General features: G+C 72.5%; 2 protein-coding genes across 9 annotated transcripts; one reads left to right on the plus strand and one right to left on the minus strand.

Annotated features, from left to right (window-relative positions):
- Window positions 1-71: 71 nt before the first annotated feature.
- Window positions 72-13,523, plus strand: TSPAN4 (tetraspanin 4). 7 transcript variants are annotated; one of them, XM_037517342.2, is made up of 9 exons: window positions 73-387; window positions 507-742; window positions 5,876-5,955; window positions 10,711-10,902; window positions 11,702-11,776; window positions 12,012-12,113; window positions 12,182-12,313; window positions 12,386-12,469; window positions 12,860-13,513. In XM_037517342.2, the coding sequence occupies exons 2-9, from the start codon at window positions 643-645 to the stop codon at window positions 12,926-12,928; spliced, it is 834 nt and encodes a 277-aa protein (XP_037373239.1). In that variant the 5' UTR covers window positions 73-387; window positions 507-642; the 3' UTR covers window positions 12,929-13,513. The 7 variants fall into 7 exon arrangements, with proteins under 7 accessions (XP_054553395.1, XP_037373239.1, XP_037373240.1 ...); XM_054697420.1 differs by having other exon boundaries at window positions 72-742; window positions 12,899-13,523; XM_037517343.2 differs by lacking the exon at window positions 507-742.
- CHID1 (chitinase domain containing 1) lies at window positions 13,163-19,307 on the minus strand. 2 transcript variants are annotated; one of them, XM_037517339.2, is made up of 13 exons: window positions 19,275-19,307; window positions 17,932-18,324; window positions 17,586-17,735; window positions 17,386-17,518; window positions 17,208-17,252; window positions 16,800-16,906; window positions 16,497-16,558; window positions 15,743-15,835; window positions 15,311-15,412; window positions 14,991-15,146; window positions 14,395-14,475; window positions 14,224-14,266; window positions 13,163-14,121 (listed from the first exon to the last, which is right to left on the minus strand). In XM_037517339.2, exons 2-13 carry the CDS (start codon window positions 18,040-18,042, stop codon window positions 14,023-14,025), a joined length of 1,182 nt encoding a protein of 393 aa, XP_037373236.1. In that variant the 5' UTR covers window positions 18,043-18,324; window positions 19,275-19,307; the 3' UTR covers window positions 13,163-14,022. The 2 variants fall into 2 exon arrangements, with proteins under 2 accessions (XP_037373236.1, XP_037373237.1); XM_037517340.2 differs by lacking the exon at window positions 19,275-19,307 and adding an exon at window positions 18,900-18,923.
- Between the last annotated feature and the right edge of the window lie 1,558 nt (window positions 19,308-20,865).

Genomic DNA, 20,865 nt, shown 5'->3' on the forward strand with positions numbered 1-20,865 from the left:
GTTCGGGGGCGGGGGCAGGTGTGCTGCAAAGGGCCACCTGTGACGCCCGGCCAGCGGGCCAGGCGGATCCCCAGCCTGCTCCGGGCGCCGTCGGGGGCTACCTGCGCCGCCAGCCTGACTGGGGAGGCAGAGGAGGCCGAGGGGTCCAGGGTTGCTGCCCGCCTGGATTTTGCCAGGACTCTGGCAGGCCTTTCTAGTGGCCTTTGCCACCCCCACCCTGCCACGTGCAGAGCCACGAGCTGAGGCCACTTCCCCTTCCCTGCCCCTCCCCCAGGCCGCCTGGACGCACATCCTGTCCTGGGCCAAGGGGGCAGGCTGGGGGCCCTTGAGTCACTGTGGCCTGGGGCAGACCCACGCGCAGCCACCAAGGCTGCAGCCCGCCTGAAGGTGAGCCGGGAGGGATGGGTGGTCAGCCGGGTGGGCCTTCTGAGGGTGGGCAGAGGGCTGCCTGGAGGAGGGGCCCAGGCCCCACCCCTGCTCCAGCAGGCCCTGTTTACTTGGCACAGAGCGGGAAGAGCCTCCCACCCTCACTGCAGCCCAGTGGACATTCCTGGGATTCCGAGAGCACTGTGGCTCTGGGCGGAGCAGGGCCTCTCCCCGCCCCTGCCTGCAGCTCCTCACTCCCAGGAGGGACCATGGGAAATGCATGGCAGCGGGGGCCAGCCCAGCGCTGCCCCCATTCACGGCTGGCTGGGGCCCTCTGGCCTAGCAGCTAGACCTGGAGCCCCTGCAGAGCTCGGAGGTCAGCCCAGTCCGTTGCCCAGGCTCTGAGGGCATGCCCCTGTGTGTCTAGGGGCGGGCAAGAGCCCAGGGCACCCGGGGTGGGGTGGGGGGGGACAGTCTGCGCAAACAAACCGGGCTCAGACCAGGGAGGGCTGCAGAGGGAGCAGGGAGAGTAGGGTGCTGGCTTTGGAGGGTGGGGTGCCTGCCCACAGCGGGGGTGCAAGGAGGAGGATCGTGCTCACTGGTTGGAGCCCGATGGCCACTTCCTGCCACAGCGGTCACTTCAGGGCGGACAGGGGATGGGAGGCTGGTGATTGGAGGGCACAAGACCCTCCCAGGGCCCTGGGCATTGCCCTGGAAACCACCTCCGGCAGTGTTGGCCTGGCCTGGGTGTCAGCTGACCACAGACTGGCTGTTGGTCCCAGCCTCGGTTTCCCCATCTGGAAATTGCGGTGAAGCCAGGAGCTGCGTGGGGAAGGGCCCGTCCTGGCCTGGCAGGGTTGGGGGGCGTCGGCCTGCTGCTCTGAGCCCTGGGTTGGGGGGGCGGTGCTCCAGCAGCGGATGCTGACCCGCCTGACGTCCCTGGGCCAGCGGGCGGGTGGCATCTCCCTGTCCTCAGCCCAGCGCCCAGCGTAGGGCTTCGGGGGTGCCCTGTGGGCCTGGCGGCAGGCTGGCTATCGGGAGGGGGTCTCCCACCCACGGCGAGGGTCTGGCTCTGGGGCCGGCAGGGGTGGGAGGCACTCCCCCGCCTGGTTCGGACCCCTCCCACCCACCTTGGCCCTTCCAGCAAAGGCCTGAGGGTCCTGGGGGCCCCTTGCACTGGGACGGCTCCCCTGGACTGGGTGGGAGGCAGGGGGTGTGGCCCAGCTGGCCGGCAGGCTGGGGTGTGCGCTGGGGAGCCAGGCGCGGGAGGGCTGACACCAGCGCCTGTTTGCCTTGGCGGGGGGCCTCCGGCTCCTCAGAGCCGCAGGCCTGGGGCCCAGGGTGGGCAGGCTGGGTTCCGCTCTCCGCCCCCTGCCCAGCCCTCCCTCTGGGCCCAGCCCCCCTCTGCTGTGGGGCTCAGGTGGTGGCACCCCCTCCCCGCCCCCCACCGTGAGCTCTGCGGCTCTGGGGCAGCTGCTCCAGCTGCTCCGTCTCAGTGGGGCCCTGGTCTACCTGGTAAGTGCTGGTGGCCCCGTGCCTCCCCCAGCCTGGAGGGCGCAGGAGCCCGGCTGGCGGGTGGGACTTGTCTGGGCCTCACGGGCCTCTGCTGCCGGCTGTGGGCGCTCTCTGGGGTCCCAGCCTGGGGGCTGGGGCCTCGGGTCAGTCTGGAGGTCACGGGGCTGCCCCAGATGCCAGTGGGGGCCCTGGGACGCTCCTCGGAGGGACTGGCTGCCTGGGCTGTGACTGGAAGTATGTCCCACAGGTGGCGGTGGGGTGCTGGGCCACGGGGTGTGGGCCTCGGGGTGCTGGTGGGACTGTGCGGGGCCGGCCCAGGAGGCCGTGCTCTGCTGCCAGGTCCGGGTGGCAGAGCCCACCCAGCGGGGGCTTGTGGGGTGCGAGAGTCACATGATGTTGCCTTCTGCGACGATGGTTCCCTCCCCTGGGGAGGGGGTCAGCATAGAAAGTGGGGGGCATCTCCCTGACTCTTTGCCTCCTCGACAGACACCGTGTCTCTGGGCACAGCAGCTGTTGAGGGGTCAGGGCGCCCCTGGCCCCTGGGTTGGGGTGCACCTTCTCCCTCCTGAGGGGCCACACCCCTCCAGGAACGTGGGGAGCGGAGCTCAGGCTCTCCTGGGGCTGGAGGACGCAACCAGCGAGGTGCTCTGGCCCTGAGGGCCAGGTGTGGGGGGCAGGACCCAGCACTGGGGGACCCCCTTGGGGCCCACTCCTGGCAATCCCTGAGGGAGGAGGAGGTACCCTTGGCCTGGGGGTGGCTGGCGGGGGGTGGGGGCAGGCACATGGCCTGGGGGGTGTGGGTCTGTGAGCACGGGAGCCCCAATGGCCCCCCCCACCCCCCATCTGGTCTAGCCCCTGCTTCCCTCCTGCTCCGGCCAGGGCCTGGCCTGGCCTCCATCCTGCCCCTCCATCCTTCACAGTGCCGCCCGCCCTGGCTCCTTGACCGCCTGGCGGCTAGCCTCCAGGGTGCTGAGAGGCCACTTCTCCCGGCCACGCCCAGGTACCCCCCCCCCCAGCCCACTGAGGGCGCCTCCTGCTCATCCCTGTCTGACCCCTGCGTGCGGCTGCTCCAGAGGCCGTCCTGGGCGTGTGGGCACGCAGAGGACTCCTGTGTGGGAGGGGCTGGGCTCAGACATGGCCCTGGGGTGGGGTCCCTGGGATGGGGTCCGGCTGTCCAGGGAAGCCTCCAAGCTGGGCTGCATCCTCGCTCTTGCTGCGGGGTGGGCGGGGGTGGGCGGGGGGAGGGCGGTGCAGGGCTGGCGGCTGGGGCTGCAGGGAGCGGGGAGCACCCTGAGGGCAGTCAGGGGTAGAGGGCCCAGCCCACGCAGTCACTGTCCCCCCTCCCAACCTGGCCCCCTGCGGGCCCTCAGGGGCTGCCCTGGAGACCCCTTCCCTGCCCTCCGCCCCCTCCCTGCCGGTGCCTGTCCTGGGCTCAGAGGGGCAGGGGATGGGCTGGCGTCCACCCGGGACTGAGCTCTCCTGGGTGTGGTGGCTGCGGGCAGGCGGGTCAGGTCTGGCTCCTCAGGGACAGGCCGTCTCCTGCCAGGCCTGACTCGGAGCCTGGGGCAGCTGAGTTGGGCGGGGCAAGGAGGCCAGAGGCTGCTGGGGCCCGGGGGTCTCCAGGGGCAGCAGACGCCCTTGTTCCCAGGCAGTGGAGCGGACGGTCTGTGCTGGGTCTGGGGGCTTCCATTGGGTTCCAGACAGCCAGAGGACCCTGGGGCGCCCCTCCCCTCCCCCTGCCCTACCCCGCCCTCCTCTCCTCCCCCCTCCACTCACCTCCCCTCCTGCCTCTCCTCTGGCTGCGTCCCGGCCCCCCCTTGGCTGCTGCCCAGCTCCCTGGGGCTTGGAGGGAGTTGTCCACGCTGGGCTGCAGCTTCGGGACTGGCCCGCGGGGCTGACACTGCCACGGGCCGTGGTGACCGGGCAGCTCGGGCCGTGGCTGGGGCCCTGGGCCTGACGGGTGGGGGTGCGGCTGTCATCCTGCCCCCAGGCCCAGAGGCCCACTGCCCCCAGGGGTGGGTGCCAGGGGCACAGCTGAGGGCTGTGTCTCGGGTGGCCGCGGCGCCCTGGAGCGTTTGGGGATGGCCAGGGACAGGGGGTGCGAGCCCCCACCCCGGGGCCACTTGTGCGCGAGCGGGGGTGGGGCCGGGCCTGCTGGGCTGGCACGGCTGGGTGGGCCGCGCGGCGGGGGTCCGGGGGCAGAGCCAGGGCCGGCTTTCCGGGCGCCTGCCTGCGGCTCCGGCTCCGGGTCGGCTCAGCTCCCCTGCGTGTCTGCCCTCCCTGGAAGTCTGAAACCCCCACACCAGGGCTCCCCAAAGCGCCCTCCTTGCGCCTCCACTGGGGCCAGCCGCGGGCACCGCCCCGCGCCCCAGCGGGCGCCGCTCCCCGCCGAGCTGTCGCGGGGGCCCGCGCTGTGCGCTCTCGCGGCGGGGGGCGGCTGCTCGGGAGCGCGCCCCCAGCTCGCTGCCCCCCGCGCGGCTGCGCTCGGTCCGCAGCCGGGGCCGGACCGGGGACCCCGGCCCGAGCCTCCCCGGCGGCCGCGACGGCCACCGGGCCGCCCCTCCGGGCCGCCGCGCTCTGCGTTCCCGGTGCGCTCCGGGGTCGCCCCCACGCCGGCCGGGCGCGGGGGGGCGGGGCGTGGATTGGCAGCGGGGCGGGGCGTGGCGTGGATTGGCGGTGGGGCGGGGGCGGGGCGTGGATTGACGGCGGGGCGGGGGCGGGGAGGGGCGTGGAATGGCGGTGGGCGGGGCGTGGATTGGCGGCGGGGCGTGGATTGGCGGTGGGCGGGGCGCCGATTGGCGGCGGGGCGGGGCGGAGGGCGGGGCGCCGATTGGCGGCGGGGCGGGGCGGAGGGCGGGGCGCCGATTGGCGGCGGGGCGGGGCGGGGCGGGGCGCCGATTGGCGGCGGGGCGGGGCGGGGCGCCGATTGGCGGCGGGGCGGGGCGGAGGGCGGGGCCCCGATTGGCGGCGGGGCGGGGTGGAGGGCGGGGCGCCGATTGGCGGCGGGGCGGGGCGGAGGGCGGGGCGCCGATTGGCGGCGGCGGGGCGGGGCTGGGCGCCGATTGGCGGCGGGGCGGGGCGGGGCGCCGATTGGCGGCGGGGCGGGGCGGGCGGGGCGCCGATTGGCGGCGGGGCGGGGCGGAGGGCGGGGCGCCGATTGGCGGCGGGGCGGGGCGGGGCGATTGGCGGCGGGGGGGGTGGAGCGGGGCGCCGATTGGCGGCGGGGCGGGGCGGAGGGCGGGGCGCCGATTGGCGGCGGGGCGGGGCGGAGGGCGGGGCGCCGATTGGCGGCGGGGCGGGGCGGGGCGGGGCGCCGATTGGCGGCGGGGCGGGGCGGGGCGGGGCGCCGATTGGCGGCGGGGCGGGGCGGGGCGGGGCGCCGATTGGCGGCGGGGCGGGGCGGAGGGCGGGGCGCCGATTGGCGGCGGGGCGGGGCGGGGCCCCGATTGGCGGCGGGGCGGGGTGGAGGGCGGGGCGCCGATTGGCGGCGGGCGGGGCGGAGGGCGGGGCGCCGATTGGTGGCGGGGGGGGCGGAGGGCGGGGCGCCGATTGGCGGCGGGGCGGGGCGGGGCGGGGCGCCGATTGGCGGCGGGGCGGGGCGGAGGGCGGGGCGCCGATTGGCGGCGGGGCGGCGGGCGGGCGGCTGCGGCGGCCCCGGGCGGCGGCCGGGTCCCGGGGCGCGAGCGGCCGAGCGCGCGCCGGCGGCCTGGGGCGCCCGGGGGCGGCGGCGCGGGCGCTGAGCGGCGGCCGGGGCCCGGCGCCCGCGCGATGCGCCGCTCGAGCACGGACGAGGCCCGGGGCCGGCGCAGCCCGTCGCCGGAGGGCGCGGGCCCGGGCTTCGCGCGCGGCGGGCCCCGGCGCGGCGGCAGCCTGCGCGGGCGCGGCGGGGACGGCGGCGGCCCCTCGGCCGGGCGGCGCGCGGGCCCCGGGCCCCGGGCGCGCGGCGGCCGGTGCGTGGTCTTCCACCTGGACCTGAGCCTCGTCCTCCTCCTAGAGCTGCGGCGCGGCGGCATGGCGCGCGGCTGCCTGCGGGCCGTCAAGTTCCTCATGTTCGCCTTCAACCTGCTCTTCTGGGTGAGTGAGGGCGGCGCGGGCCCCGCCGCGGGGGCTCCCAGGGGGCGTCTCGCCCGCGGGGCGCTGCAGCCGGAGCGCTGCGCCCCCGGGCGCCGGGGTCGCTGCCCGCGGGGCGCGCCCGGGGGGCCTGCCCCGCCCCCCCCTCCCGGGACCGGCGGGTCTGCGAGAGCTGCCGCCAGCCGGGACCTGCAGGGCGGGGGGCGGCGGCTGCCGCGGCTGGTCAGGGGGGAGCCGGCCGGGCCGGCCGGGCTGCTGGCTGCACCGGAGCTTGGGGACCCGGCTGCCAAGGTCATCGCTCCCCGTGCCGCGGGGGCGTGGCCGCGGGCTCCCCGCGGGCATGCTTACTTGCATAGTCCAGCCCGGGCCAGGGGTCCAGAAGCCCCGTCCCTTCCGGCATTCCTTCCCTCCTGGCCTTGCCTTCTCTGTCCCCCTGGGGGGTAGGAGTGTAGGGGTGGTGGGCAGGGATGGCCAGCCCGGGCCCCAGATGTCCGTCTTCAGAGGAGTGAGCCCAAGGCTGGTTCTCTGGGAGACGCTGCGGAGAGGGTGACCGGACCCGGTGGCTGGGGGGCGCTCATCTCCACTCGCGGGTGGGGCCAGCTGGCAGGGTCAGCGTGTCGTGGGCCGCGTGATGGACACGGCGGCAGGTGGCTGAGCTGGCGGCTGTGGCGTCCCCACGGTGGTGGCTGGCAGGCCTGGACATGACTGACGGGGGGCAGGAGGGGTGGGCACTGGTCAGATCCCGGAGGTGGTCAGGGTCTCCTTCCACACCCCGGGCCGCCAGCAGAGCATCGCGCCCCCACCCGTTGCCACTCCCATTGGGCGGTGGTCTCTGCCTCCCCCGAGCTGACCGCAGGGGCCTGGGCAATGGGTGGAGGGGGCGTTCCGGCTGGCAGGGCCTCCAGACCCTGCCTGGGTCTATCCTGTCCCCGCCCTGCAGCCCAGCCCTGCTGGGAGCCGGGGCTGGGAGGCTCAGGACTGTGCGGTGCTCATGCAGCCGGGGTGGCTCCGGCTGTGTGCGGGGGAGAGGTTTGGACTGTGCCCTCTGCGCCCTCCCCGCAGAGGGCGGCACTGGGGGAGCCGGGCCCTGGTGCCTCTGGCTTCCTCTGCCTGGGCTTCGCTCTCTGGTCACTTGCCCTGCCCGGCCTGGCCTGCGTCCTGCACCGCTGTCCCGGAGCCGCCCAGGCCTCCCTGGCTCGGGCCAAAGCGTCCCCCGGCGGGTGCCCCAGCATTCCCCGGTCTGGGCAGCGCCCCTGGAGGAAGGTGGGAAGCTGGCAGGGAAGGTGGCTCTCCCTGTGGCCCGGCTTCTGCTAGGTCTGCGTGGGTCTCAGGGGTGGGGCTGAGTCCGCCGTACCCTGCTGTCCGGGATGCAGCTGCTGTGGGCAGCTCAAGGTCCCGGCCCCGTCCTGCTGTGGGGACATTCCCAGCAAGGCCGGTTCTGGAGGCAGCGGTGGCCCCCATGGTTGGAGGGTCCATGGTCGGTCAGCTGCTGGCCCCGCTGTGGAGCCCAGGCACCTGGGTGCTGTCTGCGGCATGTCAGCTGCTCCCTGGTGCTCCAGAGCCAGCCTCTGAGTCCAGGCTGGGAGGGGGTTCGGGGCGGGCTGCTGGGCCTCTGCAGAGAAGATTGGGCTCTGCAGCGAGGGCGAGGCCTCCAAGCCCGGCGGCCCTTGGGGGTGCTGTCCCCCTGGCTGCCTTCTGGGCTCCGCGCCGGCCCGGCCTCCGCAGGTCTGAGCCTGGGCGCTCGTGCCGCAAGCCGGGGTGGGGGTGGGACCCCACGGCTCCTGGTTAGGAGCATCGATCGCTTCCAAGCCCGCGGGCAGACTCGCCGTTTCAGAACAGCATCCAGTCAAGGGGGGAACGCTCCGTCAGCCCCGAGGGTCCTGAGCCCCTCATGTCCTCAGGCCCCCTGGGCATCTACAGGATGCGTCTCAGCGCAGGGCACGCACGGCCCCTGGAGGATGCGGATGCGGCCGTCCTGGGCTGGTGGGGCACGTCCCCCCAGCAGCTTTGCCTGCCCGCGGAGGCTCTGGGCACAGGCTCGGCCCCTGCGGGCACCGGCCGCTTGCCCCATTCCAGACACATGTCCAGCTGCCCTGCCATCTGCCAACTGGGCTCTGTGGCCAGGGGGGCAGCAGGAGGCCTGGCCAGCACCCTGCCATGTCGCCCCACAGCCCCTTCCTTTGCCAGCCTGACACTCTTCAAGCAAGGGGAGGGGGAGGGGGGCACTGGGGGGTGTGGCATGGGCTCACTGAGTGCCAGGCCTGCGCTGGCTGCTGGAGGCTGAGCTGTCCCTGGAGTCGTGGGTTGGGGTCTGCTCCTGGCCTCATCTGGGCTGCTGTGGGTGGGAGAGGCCAGCGCTCTCCTGCACCCCAGGTTGTAGTTCTCCTGTCAACTTGCAGTAAGAGCTGCACCCACGGCCCTGTGTGGGGCTGTGCTGGAGCCCACGTGGGGGTGCCGCCCGCATCTCCCCCAGGGTGGGGCCTCTGCCGCAGCCCCTTCCCTACGCCCAGCTGTCCTCCTCTTCTGGTGCCCACTCCTGCCCTCCCTATGCCCTGGTGCAGTGGGGGCGCTGGGGCAGGCAGCAGGCATGAGGGACAGTGCTCCCTGCCTGCGCCCTGAGCGCCTAGGGTCTGGCTCCAGCCCCACCCTCGGGAGGTGTGGGGGCCCTGTGTGGCCTGCAACCCCAAAGGTGCTGGGTGTCGCATGGGGGTGGGTGGGGATGGCTTCCCTGCCCCTTCTGTGCCCCTATCTGATGATGGGCCCCTCCACAAGGTGGTGCCCAGAGCTCAGAAGCCGGTGTCCAGCCACGAGGCCATCCTGAGGTCAGTGCCCTGGACGGTCCTTCCCGCCTGCAGGCAGGGGCATGACCATTGCTGAGCTCGTAGAGCCACCTGCCTGGCTCCGGGGCCCCAGCCCCTTTGTGAGCAGGGCCCTCCAATCAGCATGGCTGCTGGTGTTTCCCGCCCCCCACCCCCCCAGGTCCCAGTGCACCCTCCCGGCCCCCATCCAGCCTGGCCAGTCTCCCGGATTTGCCCTAGGCAGGAGCCACGCTGGGTGGGGCAGCCTTGGTGTGCAGGTCTGTCTCATCTCCGACCAGCAATGGACGGGAAGCCCAGGCTGTGTGGTCTGGCTGGCCGGGTCAGGCCCCTGCTCCCAGCAGCCCCACAGGCACGTGGCCTGGAGGGGCCCCTCTGAGGTGCCGGGGCTGTGGGCGGTGTGTCTGGGGTGGCCTGCGCCCTGCGGTGGGTGCTCCCGTGCGGTGCTGGAGCCGGAGGCGTGGGTGGTGGGGGACTGGGCAGTTTGCGGGTAGCGGGTGCTCCAGCTGGGGTTCTTTCTTGGCCACCCAGGTCCCAAGGGAGGCCGGGCTGAGCCCCTGGCACCACCCACGACCCAAGAGCGGGTTGCTCCCCAATAATGGCACCCTCGCCCGTCAGGCTCACTGCATGGTGCACCCCAGGGCTCCTGGGCAGATGGGTGTCTGCGGGCTCTTGAGGTGCCTGGCTGTGGGGGCCTGCCCAGCTGGGCTGCGGGGCAAGCAGGTGGGGGTGCCTTCTGCCCCCTGCTGCCTCTGCTTCTAACAGGGGTTCAGTTTGTCTGGAAAATGGGGTGTGAGTGTGCCCAGTAGCCCAGTAGGGCTCATGGTGGCCTTAAGCCTGTGAGCTGGGAGTGAGCCTGACCTGGGCTAGGCTGGGCATTCCCGGCGGGACCCTGCATCCAGGCCGGGCCTGACCTGGGCTGGGCTGTATGATGCAGATGGCCCTGGGGGGTTGCAGAGGCCCCAGGGCTGCCGCCTTCCCCAGCACACCAGGAAGCCCGGGGCGGGACTGAGGTGCGGTCAGCTTGCGGCTCTGCTGGCCCCTGCTGGGTGTGGGTCCATTCTGTTTGTGGCCAGCCTGAGTTGTGAAGCCAGAACGGCGCCCCTTCAGCCCTGCCCGCGGGCACTGCCTCCAGGCCGGCGCCACCTGCCTGCCCTCCAGCCTCTCGCCGGCTGCTGCTGGTGGTCATGAGCCCCAGGAGGGCCATGACAGTGAGCTCCAGCAGGGGCTGGGGGAGGCGCCGGCCCTGCCCTGGTGCCATGGGGCAGTCTGGGGGAGGGGGCTTGGGCTTGCCTTTAATAGGGGACAGATGGAGCTATCCAGAGGCACTGGAGGAACAGATGGGCACCCCCTGGGTCTGGGCGTGTGGTGTCCTTGGGCACCCACTGGGAGGTGGGTTTTAGGGAGCGGGGCCTTGTGGGGCTCCCAGCTGCTCTGCTCCCGGCTGGGACGGGATGCAGCCTGAGGGCAGTGTGGGCACAGCGGCCAGAGGACGCGGACCTCGGGAGGCCTTGGAGCCCAGGCTCCCTCTACCGGGTCACTGGTGGTGAAGGCGCCTGCGCCCCATCTGCGTCCAAGGTGGAGGAGGGGGCGTCCTCAGCCCCCACTCGCACCCCCTTAGCCCTGTGTGGCCAAGCTGCAGGGGTGGGGCCCCCATCCCAGTGGCTGTGTTTTGAGGCGTGCAGGAGGGACCAGCCCTGAGGGTCTGGCCAGACTGGAAGGGTGAGGCCCGTGGGGTGGACGTGGCCAGGAGATGCCCACAGGCAGGCGGGGCCGGAGGCGGGCGTGGCCCGGGCGGGTGGGGCAGAGGTGGGCGGGGCCCGGGCGGTGGTGGGCGGGGCCGGGGCGGTGGCGCAGAGGGGGCGTGGCCGGGACAGAAGTGGGCGTGGCCCGGGGGGCGGGGCCTGCACCCTCACTGTGCCTCTCCCGCCGGCGCGGCCAGCTGGGCGGCTGCGGGATCCTGGGCGTGGGCGTGTGGCTGGCCGCCACGCAGGGGAACTTCGCCACCCTGTCCGCCTCCTTCCCGTCCCTGTCGGCCGCCAACCTGCTCATGGTCACCGGCGCCTTCGTCATGGCCATCGGCTTTGTGGGCTGCATCGGGGCCATCAAGGAGAACCAGTGCCTGCTGCTGACCGTGAGTGGCCTGGGGCTGGGGCCTGGCCGGGGTGTCCTGCCTGCGGCGCTCCCTGCGGCTGCCGGAGCTGGGTGGGCGGCCCTGGGCGGGGCACTCGTGCGCCCCGCCCCACGACCCTTTTGGGGGTCGCCCCGCCCATCAGTGGAGAAGGGAAGCCCCCCGCCCCCCACCCGCTGGGACTGGGTCACTGAGGCCGGCTCAGGGACCCCCTATGCTGAGGGCCCTTCTCTAGGGTCTGGGTGGGGCCACGTCCTCCCATCCCTGTGGCTTCCCCAGGTATCCCAGCACCCCTCAGCTCCCCGGCCTCACCCCGGGGCTGCAGTGTGGCTCTTCCCTAGCACCCAACCTGAGCCCACGGTAATGGGGATCAAACTGGAAAGTGCCCAGTAGAGGCTAGTGCCTGCCGCCCTGGCCCGGCCAGGCACCCAGCTCTGTACACAGGCCCCACAGGGGCAGGGAGGCGCCCCCAGAGCTTCCTGGCCACCTCTGCCCACTCCACCTGCTCAGCGCTGCCTGGGGTGCCCCAGGGGGGCAGGTTTGTGCAGAAGCGGGGACTTGGCTGAGTGGGTGCCGGTCTCCCCGGTGGGCTGAGACCCAGGGTCTGGATATCTCTACCGTCAGGTCCCTCATAGGCCCTGCCAGGGCCCCTGGGGGGCACGAGCACAGCCGAGCACGACCCTGCAGCCCAGATGTCTCCGGGTCAGGCCCCCGGGGGCCTGCAGCACCGGGCGCCTGTCTGGAGCTGTGGCCTTGGGGGCGGCTGGGGTGGCAGCTGAGGCTGGACCCCTCTGCTTCCCAGTTCTTTGTGCTGCTGCTGCTGGTGTTCCTGCTGGAGGCCGCGGCCGCTGTGCTCTTCTTCGCCTACACTGACCAGGTGAGGCCGGGGCTGGGCGAGGGGCGGGGCCCACTGCGGGGCTCTGGGCCGGTGGCGTCCAGGCGCAACGCAAGCTCACGGGACTCTGATGGGAAGACTGCCAGTTTACGTGTTTACTTGCAAGTTAGGCCGCGGATGCCAGCAGGGCGCGTGGGCCGGGCCACAGGAGGGGCCCAGAGGGCCTCGGGGTGGGGTCCGGGCACAGGAGGGGGTGGTCCAGCGGCCGTGTCCGCAGATCGACAGGTACGCCCAGCGAGACCTGAAGAAGGGGCTGCACCTGTACGGCACGCCAGGCAACGTGGGCCTCACCAACGCGTGGAGCATCATCCAGACCGACGTGAGTGCAGGTAGGGTGGCGGTGGGGGCAGGGCCAGGGCGCGCCCACACCCTCGCCCCTCTCTGCAGTTCCGCTGCTGCGGGGTCTCCAACTACACCGACTGGTTTGAGGTCTACAACGCCACGCGTGTGCCCGACTCCTGCTGCCTGGAGTTCAGTGAGAGCTGCGGCCTGCACGCGCCCGGCACCTGGTGGAAGGCGGTGAGCGCCGGGCGGTCCCCGGGCAGGGCGGGGCGCCGGCAGCACGACTGAGGCGGCTGGCTCTTCCTGCAGCCGTGCTACTCGACGGTGAAGGCGTGGCTCCAGGAGAACCTGCTGGCCGTGGGCATCTTTGGGCTGTGCACGGCGCTGGTGCAGGTACGCCACCCCACTGTCTGGCCGAGGCCGCCTGGGCCCGTGAGGCAAAACAGCAGGGCCTGGTGCGTGGGGCAGGCAGCCTGGATGACCTCCACGGGTGGTGACCTTTGGCGTCTCAGGCTCTGGGGAAGGCCCATGCGGTTGAGCCACAGACGTGGTCTCGGGAACCCGGTGCCAGCCAGCGTTGGCTTCTACAGTTGGAGTATTGGGAGCGCTGGGCAGAGCTGTGGTGGGGGGAGGGCGCGGGGACCGTCGCTCCTCTTGGGGGGTGGTGGCAGCCTGGCGCCCACAGCCCCCAAAGTGGCTTGCAGAGCGAGCCCTGGCAGCCAGACTCTGAGGGCGGGGTGGGGTGCAGTGCTGGGGCAGCCGCCTAGACGCATGTCCCTGCAGCTCCTAGGCCTGGCCTTCGCCATGACCATGTACTGCCAGGTGGCAAAGGCGGACGCCTCCTGCGGGTAGATGCCTCCCGCCGGCTCTGCTGCACAGGACCAGTCACCAGAAGCCACTGCCTGCCCACCAGACTTGGCCAACCAGCGTGGGGGTCCTGACTCAGCTGGGCGCGTGCTCTGGCCAGAGGCTTTGTCACTTTCCACACCCACATCCCCACGGCAGCGTCCCCACCCGCCCGGCCCTGGCTAGGCAGGGTCCCGGTGCTCAAGGCGGGCTGGGGCCCCACCGAGGACCACACCCCGCCATACCTCTCTACCCCCATCCTGGCTCCCCCATCCAGCCAGCTCGCCCCAGTGTCGCCCACACTTTTTATTCCTGTTTGTCTGGGACTTTGCCCGCCTCCCGTGTATGGATTTTGCAAATAAACTGGGCTGTCTGGGCTCAGGGAGAGACGGTCACTGCATCAAACCAGCTCCCAGCCCGGAGGGGGCTGGGGGCTTCTCACTCGTGAGGAGCATCTGCTCTAGTTCCCAGCTCTCCCTGCGGCGGCACCCGCTCTCCACCCCCCACTGCCATGACCCGCCCGCACACCATGAGGCCTCAGGCCCTCAGCACCTGGCCTGGCTGGAGAGACGGATGCGTGCAACCTGAGACCATCCTGGCTCTGAGCTTCTGCCCCAGAGCTGGGGGCTGAGGCAGACAGTGTGGGAGCAGGGGCTGAGGGTCTCACTGGTGGGGGAGGTGCTGGCAGAGACAGGGCTCCCAAGGGTGCACCCTGCTAGGCCAGCGTGTGCCTCCAGGCCCTTCTCTGAGGCTTCTGGCCAAGGGCCAGTGCTGCAGGGCCCCTCTCCTGAGCACAACCAAGGCTGTCGTGGTCCCTGCCCCACAGGGGAGGAGCCGTGACCGTGCCCCAGGACCCCAAATATTCAGGGGAGCCGTGGAGCTCCTGCGCATCCCAGTGAGCAGCGAGCTGCCCGCAGCCAGGCTGCCCCGGTGCCCCCAGGTGGCCATGGGGAGCAGGGCTGCACTGCACCCCACAGGGTCCAACCTGGCCCTGGGCTCAGCCCGGGCTGGCTCTCAGCAGCACCCACGCCTGCCCACCGCCAAGGACACAGCAGACGATGCAGAGACAGCAGCCTGTATTCCGCCGGCCGCAGCCGCGGCTAGAGCAGGTCATAGAAGTAGTCCAGGCCCTGGCCCAGCTCCCACAGGGACAGCCCGACGCCCAGCTCCCTGGCCAGCTCCAGCCGCAGCTGCACAGACTGCAGGCAGAAGGCAGTGTCAGCCCCGCCCCGTGGCAGCCGGCCTTCCCCCCCACACCCCTGGCCCCCCGACCCCTGGCTCCAGCCCCCAGCCCTGCGTACCTTCAAGGTTGGGTAGAAAACCACGTGCCTCCCGCCTCGGCTCCTGCGGAAGAGGAGGACACCTGCTGAAGAGGTGCCGCCGCCTCCCTCCAGGAAGGCCCCTCTCCCTTGGCGTCAGCACCCCAGGACCCCCCGGCCCCTGCCACTCCCCCCCCGCCCCCCGACACTCACTTCTTGTACTCGAAGACGTGCTCGGCGGCCTGGCTGTCCCACACCAGCCGGGGTCTGTGCTCCTTCAGCATCTGGATGTACCTGGGGAGGTCACGCGGTGGGTTCAGCGCCTCTGCCACCACCCATGGGGCCACCCCAGGGCCCCAGAGCACCGCTGCACACTGGCTGGGGCCGCCTGTGACCCTCAGACAGGAAGGCCGGGGCACGACGGGCACTGGGGGCCTGAGCCGCCTTTAGGCCCAGACCTTAGACCCCGTTGGGGGCGGGCCCTGGGGCAGGCTGCTCCTGGCACCCTGATCCATCTGCAGGCTGTCACTCCCATGGGGGCCCCGGGTGGGCAAGTGTGGGCGGGCACTGCAGGGCAAGGTGTGGGCACCTCAGCCTGAGCCACGCTTCAGCCAAAGGGGCCCTCAGCCACCCCTGCTGAGGAAAGCAGGGGGCAGCTCCTCAGGAAGCGGGGCCCAGTGTGGCCACTGTACAGGGACCGGGGCGTGTGGCTCCGAGACTGGGGTGCAGGGCAGGCGGCAGCCCACGACCCCCTCCCTCAAGCCCGACATGGCGCCCATTCCCACCACTGCGCGGGCTGGGGCACGCACCTGGGCCCCACCACTGGCTCGCGGCCATCCCTGGAGGCTGCATAGTCCATGCCGTAGAGATTGAGGCCCAGAAGGATCTTGCTTCGCCACCTGGCCTCAGGATCCAGGACCTGGACGCAGGCGCGAACCCAGGACAGTGGGGCGTTGGGGCCGGGCCTGCGGGGAGGGTGCAGGGCTGCGGCCTCCCGTGGGTCCCTCCTGCTGGCCAGACCCGGCCCACCGAGGAGCCTTGGGCAGCACCTGCCCTGGGCAGGGCCTCCTCCTGGGCGTGCTGGACGTCCCCAGTGGGTCCCCTGGCCCCCGGGCAGACACCCACTCACTGCTGCGCGGTGGAGTAGTCATAGGTCATGAGGCTGAAGCCGTCCAGTGCGGGCGCCAGCCGCCCGAAGTCCTCGCGCGTGAACAGGCCGGGCTGGTGAGTCCTGCAGGTGAGCACGCCAGCCCCGCTCGGCCACCCGCCCGGAGGGAACTCGCCCTTAGTGACGGGCGTCCAGGTCCAACGGAGAGTCAGCTCCCTTGCCCAGCCCGCAGGCCCCACCCGCTGGCAACTCGGGCCCCCAGCCCCAGGAGCCGTGCTGAGGCCCAGGAGGCCTGAAGCCCAGCTGCACCTGGCCAGGGCCCGCCTTCCTGGGGTGCCCGCGCCTCTGTGAGCAGACCAGGTGTGGAGCTGGACGCCCAGGAGGCGCCCACCGGGCCCTGCCTACCCCCCAGATCCCCAGGCCAGGGCCCCAGCCCCCAAGCAGTGCACTCACCCTGGGGTGATGGCCGGCGGGATGACCAGGATGGCCAGCAGCCGGGCCTGGTGCAGAGCCTCGGCCAGGTGGGTGAGCATGTGGACAAGGCCCCTGCAAAAGACCACAGCAGGGTCGGGTGCGTGGGTGGCGCGGGGGCTGGTGCTGCTGCGTCGCTGTGGACAGCTTCCAACAGCCCCGCACCTTGGCAGGAGGATCCAGGGCTGAGGGACCCCTATGGTGGCCCGGAGTATGGAGCCCTGTGACCGCCCTGTCACTGCCTCGGGGCACCAGGCTGGGGGCATCCAGACAGGTGGCTGAGCAAGGCCAGGACAAGAGTCAGGATTCCTCCGGATCACTCTCCTGGGCTCTGGGAGACCCGGAGCCTGAGGTCACCAGAACAGAGCCCGCTGCCCCAGCCTCCCCCCACGGCCGCCAGGGTCCCTAGGGCACGAGCAGAGAGGAGCCTTTCCGAGTGAGTTCAGGGCGGCAGGACCTCGGGGTGGGGCAGCTGTACCCCCAGAGGTCCAGGAGCTCCTCCAGGGCTGGCCCAGCTTTCTCCCTTCCCACCCAGCATGCCCTCTGGGGGCGCAGCCTGACCTGACTTGGGCGACATTCACAGGCAGAAAGAGAGATGACAGGATCGGACTGCTCGTCCCCACAGTGGCCAACCCCCCAGTCCCAGCCTTGCGCAGGTTGGACACTGTGGCGTAGCCCCCTCAGCAGAGCCTGAGTAAAAGAAGGCGGAGCGCCCACCGGCACCTGGCCCACTCACATGTGCTTCTGGCCCAGCAGCTGGCTCCAGACCTCCACCACGAAGCCGTCCAGGTGCTGGCTCTGAAGAAGCAGAGGGCGGCACAGTGAGGGCCTCTGCCCACCTGCAAGACGGCCCCATCACTCACCCACGTGGGCCGGGGCCCATGGCGGCCCAGGAGCTAGGGGGCGGCACAGGTGTCCCCACAAGAGCCAGCAGCAGAGGTGCTCATGTGCTTCCCCGCCTGCCCCCCGGCTCCCGGAGGCTCCCTGGCTGCCAGGCCGCAGGAGCCCATGGCTGAGAATGTGAGGAGGGGAGCCTCACCTTGGCCACCTGGACCAGTGTCTTGCCGAGCTCCTCGATCTCATCCTCGCTGTCCAGCACGCTCCGGAAGTCCTCGTGGGTCCAGTCCTCAAACAGCAGCCGCGGGACTGGAGGGCAGAGGGACACCATAGCCTCGGCCTCCCCCACGGCAGCTTCTCGCCCAGCCTGATGGCCCGGCAGGCGCCCAGGGGTTGTCGGGAGGGACGGAGAGGTGGGGCCCCTCCGCGGCTCCCCTTGCACTGCCTCCCAGGCCTTGTGGGTGCCACCACGTCCCCCACCCCCATCGGGCCCAGCACTTGAGCCCAGAACACCCACGGGGCGGGGGGAAGGAGCGGGGAGACCAGCACAGCCCAGGGCCTCGCTCTGAGCCCCAGGGACGTGTGGGCAGAGCCGCCGCCACCCACTCACCGATGCGGAGACCCCCGTTCTGCTTCCGGAGGGCTCGGATCCACCCTGTGGGGCGGGGGCAGTCAGCACAGGCACCGCCCCAGAACAGCCCTCCCCGGACCCCCACGCCGCCCCCTCAGGGAACCGCTGCCCCTCCTGGAGCCCCGGGGGACCCAGCACGGCCCCCGCTCCGCCACACCTGGGTCCACGTCGTGCAGGCCCGTGACCTCGAACAGTTCGCGGCCGCGTCTCTTCAGCTGCAGCCAGACGGGCGAGATGCGCGTGAACTTGGCCCCGAAGACCTTGGCGACGTCGTAGCCGTGGCTGTTCCACTGGGGGGATGGAGACAGCTGAGCTGCGCACCCCAGCTGGCCCGCCCGCCTGGCGCCCGGGGCTTACCGGGGTCACGTAGCCCAGGACATCTCCTGCGAAGCGCCTCTCGCGGGCCCGGGCTGCGCAGTAGCTGCGGTGCTCCAGGACCACGTCCTCGGCCCGGGCGGCTGTCACTGCCAGGCCCCGCTCCTGCGCCGGCTTGTCTGAGAGCTGGGTCTGGAGCGAGGCTGACATCAGGGACCCTGGGCGGATGCCCCACCGAGGTGGAAAGCCGGTCGCCAGCCCGATATGCGCCAGGCCCCGCTGACCTGCACCGGCTGCTGGGAGCACCCAGAGCCCAAGGGCTCAGGGGAGAAGACACAGGCGGGGGGACCTGTGCCACCCCAGCCAGTCACCCACAGGCTGCCCCTACCTTCTCCACCAATGTCTTGGAGGCGGCCTTCTTGGCGTCTGACTTTGACAAAGTGGTGTGGACAGAGCCGCAGGCCAGCACCACCCAGAGCATGCCAAGGAGTGTCTTCATGGTGGGCCGTGATGCCCACGTGGGTCGGGCCGCCCTCTGCTGACACGGCCTGTCCCCAGGGCAGGTCCCAGGGCACTGGGCTGGGCAGCGGGCCCTGGCTTGTCCTGAGAGGTCTTCCACCAGCTCAGACCTGCAGGCCCAGCGAGAGTGGCCACTTGGAGGTCCAGCCACAAGGGCCAGTGCAAATTGCAAACCAGGGAAGGCACAGGAGCTAGCAGACACCCGTCTATGTGAAGTCAGAGTGAGGGAGCTCCTCCTCTTCCATCGGTGCAGCGCCCAGACCTGATGAGAGGCCAGCGGTCAGCAGAGCAGCTCATAGAAATGAGCTGGGAGAGTGCCCGGGTGGGCTCACGTGGAGCCTCTGCCCTCTCCCTGCACCTGAGATGCCCCTACACACCGAGGGCGAGAGAGCCCCACAGGAGGGAGCAGCGAGAGGGGAGCAGAGCCAACCCGTGACACAGATGCCCTCAGCACACCCTGCACACGGGGCCCCCCACTCAGCGGCCCCCACGGGGCGCTACTGCAGTGCCGGGGGCTGCAGCTGCTGTCGTGCCCGGTGAGGCTGCGAAACGGCAGGTGCAAGGCCGCCCCCCCACCCGCTGATTGGGCTGACGGCCGCTGTCCAGCTGTGAGGGGCTGATGCAGGCCCCGGACAGACACCCAGAACGAGGCGCTCCCCCAGGGTGGCAGAGCCGGGGTGAGGGTCACGTGGGCGGGAGCAGCAAGGAGGGAGGGCGCTCACCCTGGCCCCGGGCCCGGCAGGGTGGCTAAAGGTGGGAAGAGATCAGGAGCTGCCGGGGCCCAGCGGGCGCTGCCCCCCCGCCTGCAGCCAGCGCCCGGCAGCCCGTCCGGCCTACCCGCAGGGGCTCCGCTTGCGGCTCCGACCCTGGGCCTCGGGCGACCCCGCGCCGGGGGGGGGGCGGCCGGCGGGCAGGGACGGGCGCGGCAGCAGCCAGGGCGGGCGGCGCGGGCCCCTCGGCGGCTGCCCGCGGGGACCCACAGGGCGGCGAGGCCCCCGCGCGCCGCGGAGCTCGGTGCGCGCAGCCGGGCCGGGGCCGGCGCCCCACGGCTGCCGTGACCGCCCGCACCGGCGCCGCCAGCCCTGCCGGGAGGCTCGCGCCGGGCGGGCCCCGGGTCTCGGGAGGCCACAGCCCCGCCGCGCCTGCGGCCCGGCCGCGCCCGAGGCCCCTCACCTCCCGGCCCGGCCTCCGCGCCGCCGCCGCGGGCCTCACCTTCCCGTCCGGAGCCGGCGGCCGCGCGGCCGGAAGTCCCGCCCCGGCCCGCTCGCCGCCCGCGCGCCACGCCGGCTTCCGCCGCCGCGCAGGGCACGCAGGGCGCGCAGGGCGCGCAGCTCGGGGGCGGGGCCTCGGGGCGGGGCGGGGCCGTGTCTCGGGGGCGGGGCCTCGCGCCGATGGGCGGGGCTACGAGGGTCGGGGCGGGGGCTGGGAGGGGGCGACGCCGAGCGGAGCCCCGCGGGGCCCGGGGCGCGGGGGCGCGGGGCTCCGGGGCCGCGGTCCCTTGTCCTCCCGGCGCACGCGCTCGCGGGAAGGCTCGGGCCGCGTGTAACGGCGCGCTGCGTCCTCGGGGCTGCCCGGCCTGGGCGCGGGCCTCGACCTCCCCCTGGGCAGCCGACGGCGCCCACGTGTCGTGTCGGAAGCCCAGCGCTCTCGGTCCCCGCCCCGCGCTGGAGCCCCCGCCAGGCAGTCGCCCCGCTGGTTTGGACCGAGTGAGGCGGCGGCCTGATCGCCAGGCGGCCCGGCCGCTGCTGGCCATTCCCTGCAGGTGCCGGCAGAAGGGGGGACGCCCCCCCAGGGGTGCTGCTGGGGTGAATGCTGCTCCCCTGCGGCCCGCGCCCCTGCCTCTTCCCAGTTCCTGCCGGCTGCCCAGTCTCCCGGGGCCTGGCCTTGGGCGGCGGCCGCGGCGCGCAGAGCCGGGGAGGACCCGCTCAGGCCGGGAGCTGTGAGGCCCCGGGGTGGCCCAGGGCCTGGCGGGCACGGCTCCCGAGAAGGGGGGCAGCCCCTGGAGTCCGGAGCTCGGCAGCTTGGATCTGAAGAGTCGCCGCGCGGCTGGGGTCTTCCTGCCGGTGCTGAAGCGCGCGTGGTCCTCCCTCTGGCTCAGCTGGAGATGCGGAGGACGTCCAGTCCCCGAGTCTGGAGCCCTGGAGCTGTGCAGACCTCCAGGCCTCGGGCGGCGCGGCCTGTGAAGGGACGCGGGGCTTGTGGGACTGGCCTTACCGGGCGAACAGTCAGGATTTGAGCTTGAATCTAACTGAATCCTAGCTGTGGACGTGCAATGTAAATCTGAGTATAAGTCTGTCCTGATCCTAAGTCCGCCCTCGCCCCCTTTCCTGGCCCTCCTTCTGGGGTGGGGGTGCCTCCTTGACTCCCCGCCGACCCGGCACCTGCGGTAGGCTCCGAGGGTGGGTCAGGCCTGTGCGGTGAGGGCTCTGCAGAGATGGACCCTCCCACTGCCAACTGGACCCTGCGCTCGGGGACACCCGGCCAGAGCCCCCAACCCGGTGTGGGCAGGCCCAGGCCACGAGGGTCCAGGCTGAGGCTGCCTCCCTGGATGGCCTCAAGCAGCCACAACATGCCAGCACCCCAGAGCACTCACTCCTGGCCATTGGGTACCCAGTGGCCATGGGGCTCCTGGGGGCCAGTCCTTGCTCCTGGGTGGGGTGAGGATGGGGTTCCCGGCCTGGCAGGGGACTCTCCTGTTGGCCCAGCTAGGGCAAGGCCCTCCTCCTCCTGTTTGAGGAGGGGGGGGCAGGCCACTGTCCTGGTGGTGGCCAAAGCTCTCAGATCTCACAGCGTTTCCATGTCA

This window comes from Talpa occidentalis, unplaced genomic scaffold, assembly GCF_014898055.3.
Source record: "Talpa occidentalis isolate TD23 unplaced genomic scaffold, MPIMG_talOcc4v2.1 talOcc4.17, whole genome shotgun sequence".
Classification (NCBI taxonomy): domain Eukaryota; kingdom Metazoa; phylum Chordata; class Mammalia; order Eulipotyphla; family Talpidae; genus Talpa; species Talpa occidentalis.

What these genes read in the sequence shown, in the direction of transcription:
- TSPAN4 (XM_037517342.2), top strand. Translation starts at nt 643, where the DNA reads ATGCATGGCAGCGGGGGCCAGCCCAGCGCTGCCCCCATTCACGGCTGG. An exon ending in GGAGCATCATCCAGACCGAC is followed by an intron (nt 12,114 to 12,181) that starts GTGAGTGCAGGT and finishes CCCTCTCTGCAG; the next exon opens with TTCCGCTGCTGCGGGGTCTC. An exon ending in CCGGCACCTGGTGGAAGGCG is followed by an intron (nt 12,314 to 12,385) that starts GTGAGCGCCGGG and finishes CTCTTCCTGCAG; the next exon opens with CCGTGCTACTCGACGGTGAA.
- CHID1 (XM_037517339.2), bottom strand. Translation starts at nt 18,042, where the DNA reads ATGAAGACACTCCTTGGCATGCTCTGGGTGGTGCTGGCCTGCGGCTCT. An exon ending in GAACGGGGGTCTCCGCATCG is followed by an intron (nt 16,907 to 17,207) that starts GTGAGTGGGTGG and finishes TCTGCCCTCCAG; the next exon opens with TCCCGCGGCTGCTGTTTGAG. An exon ending in CTGCTGGGCCAGAAGCACAT is followed by an intron (nt 15,836 to 16,496) that starts GTGAGTGGGCCA and finishes GGTCTTTTGCAG; the next exon opens with GGGCCTTGTCCACATGCTCA.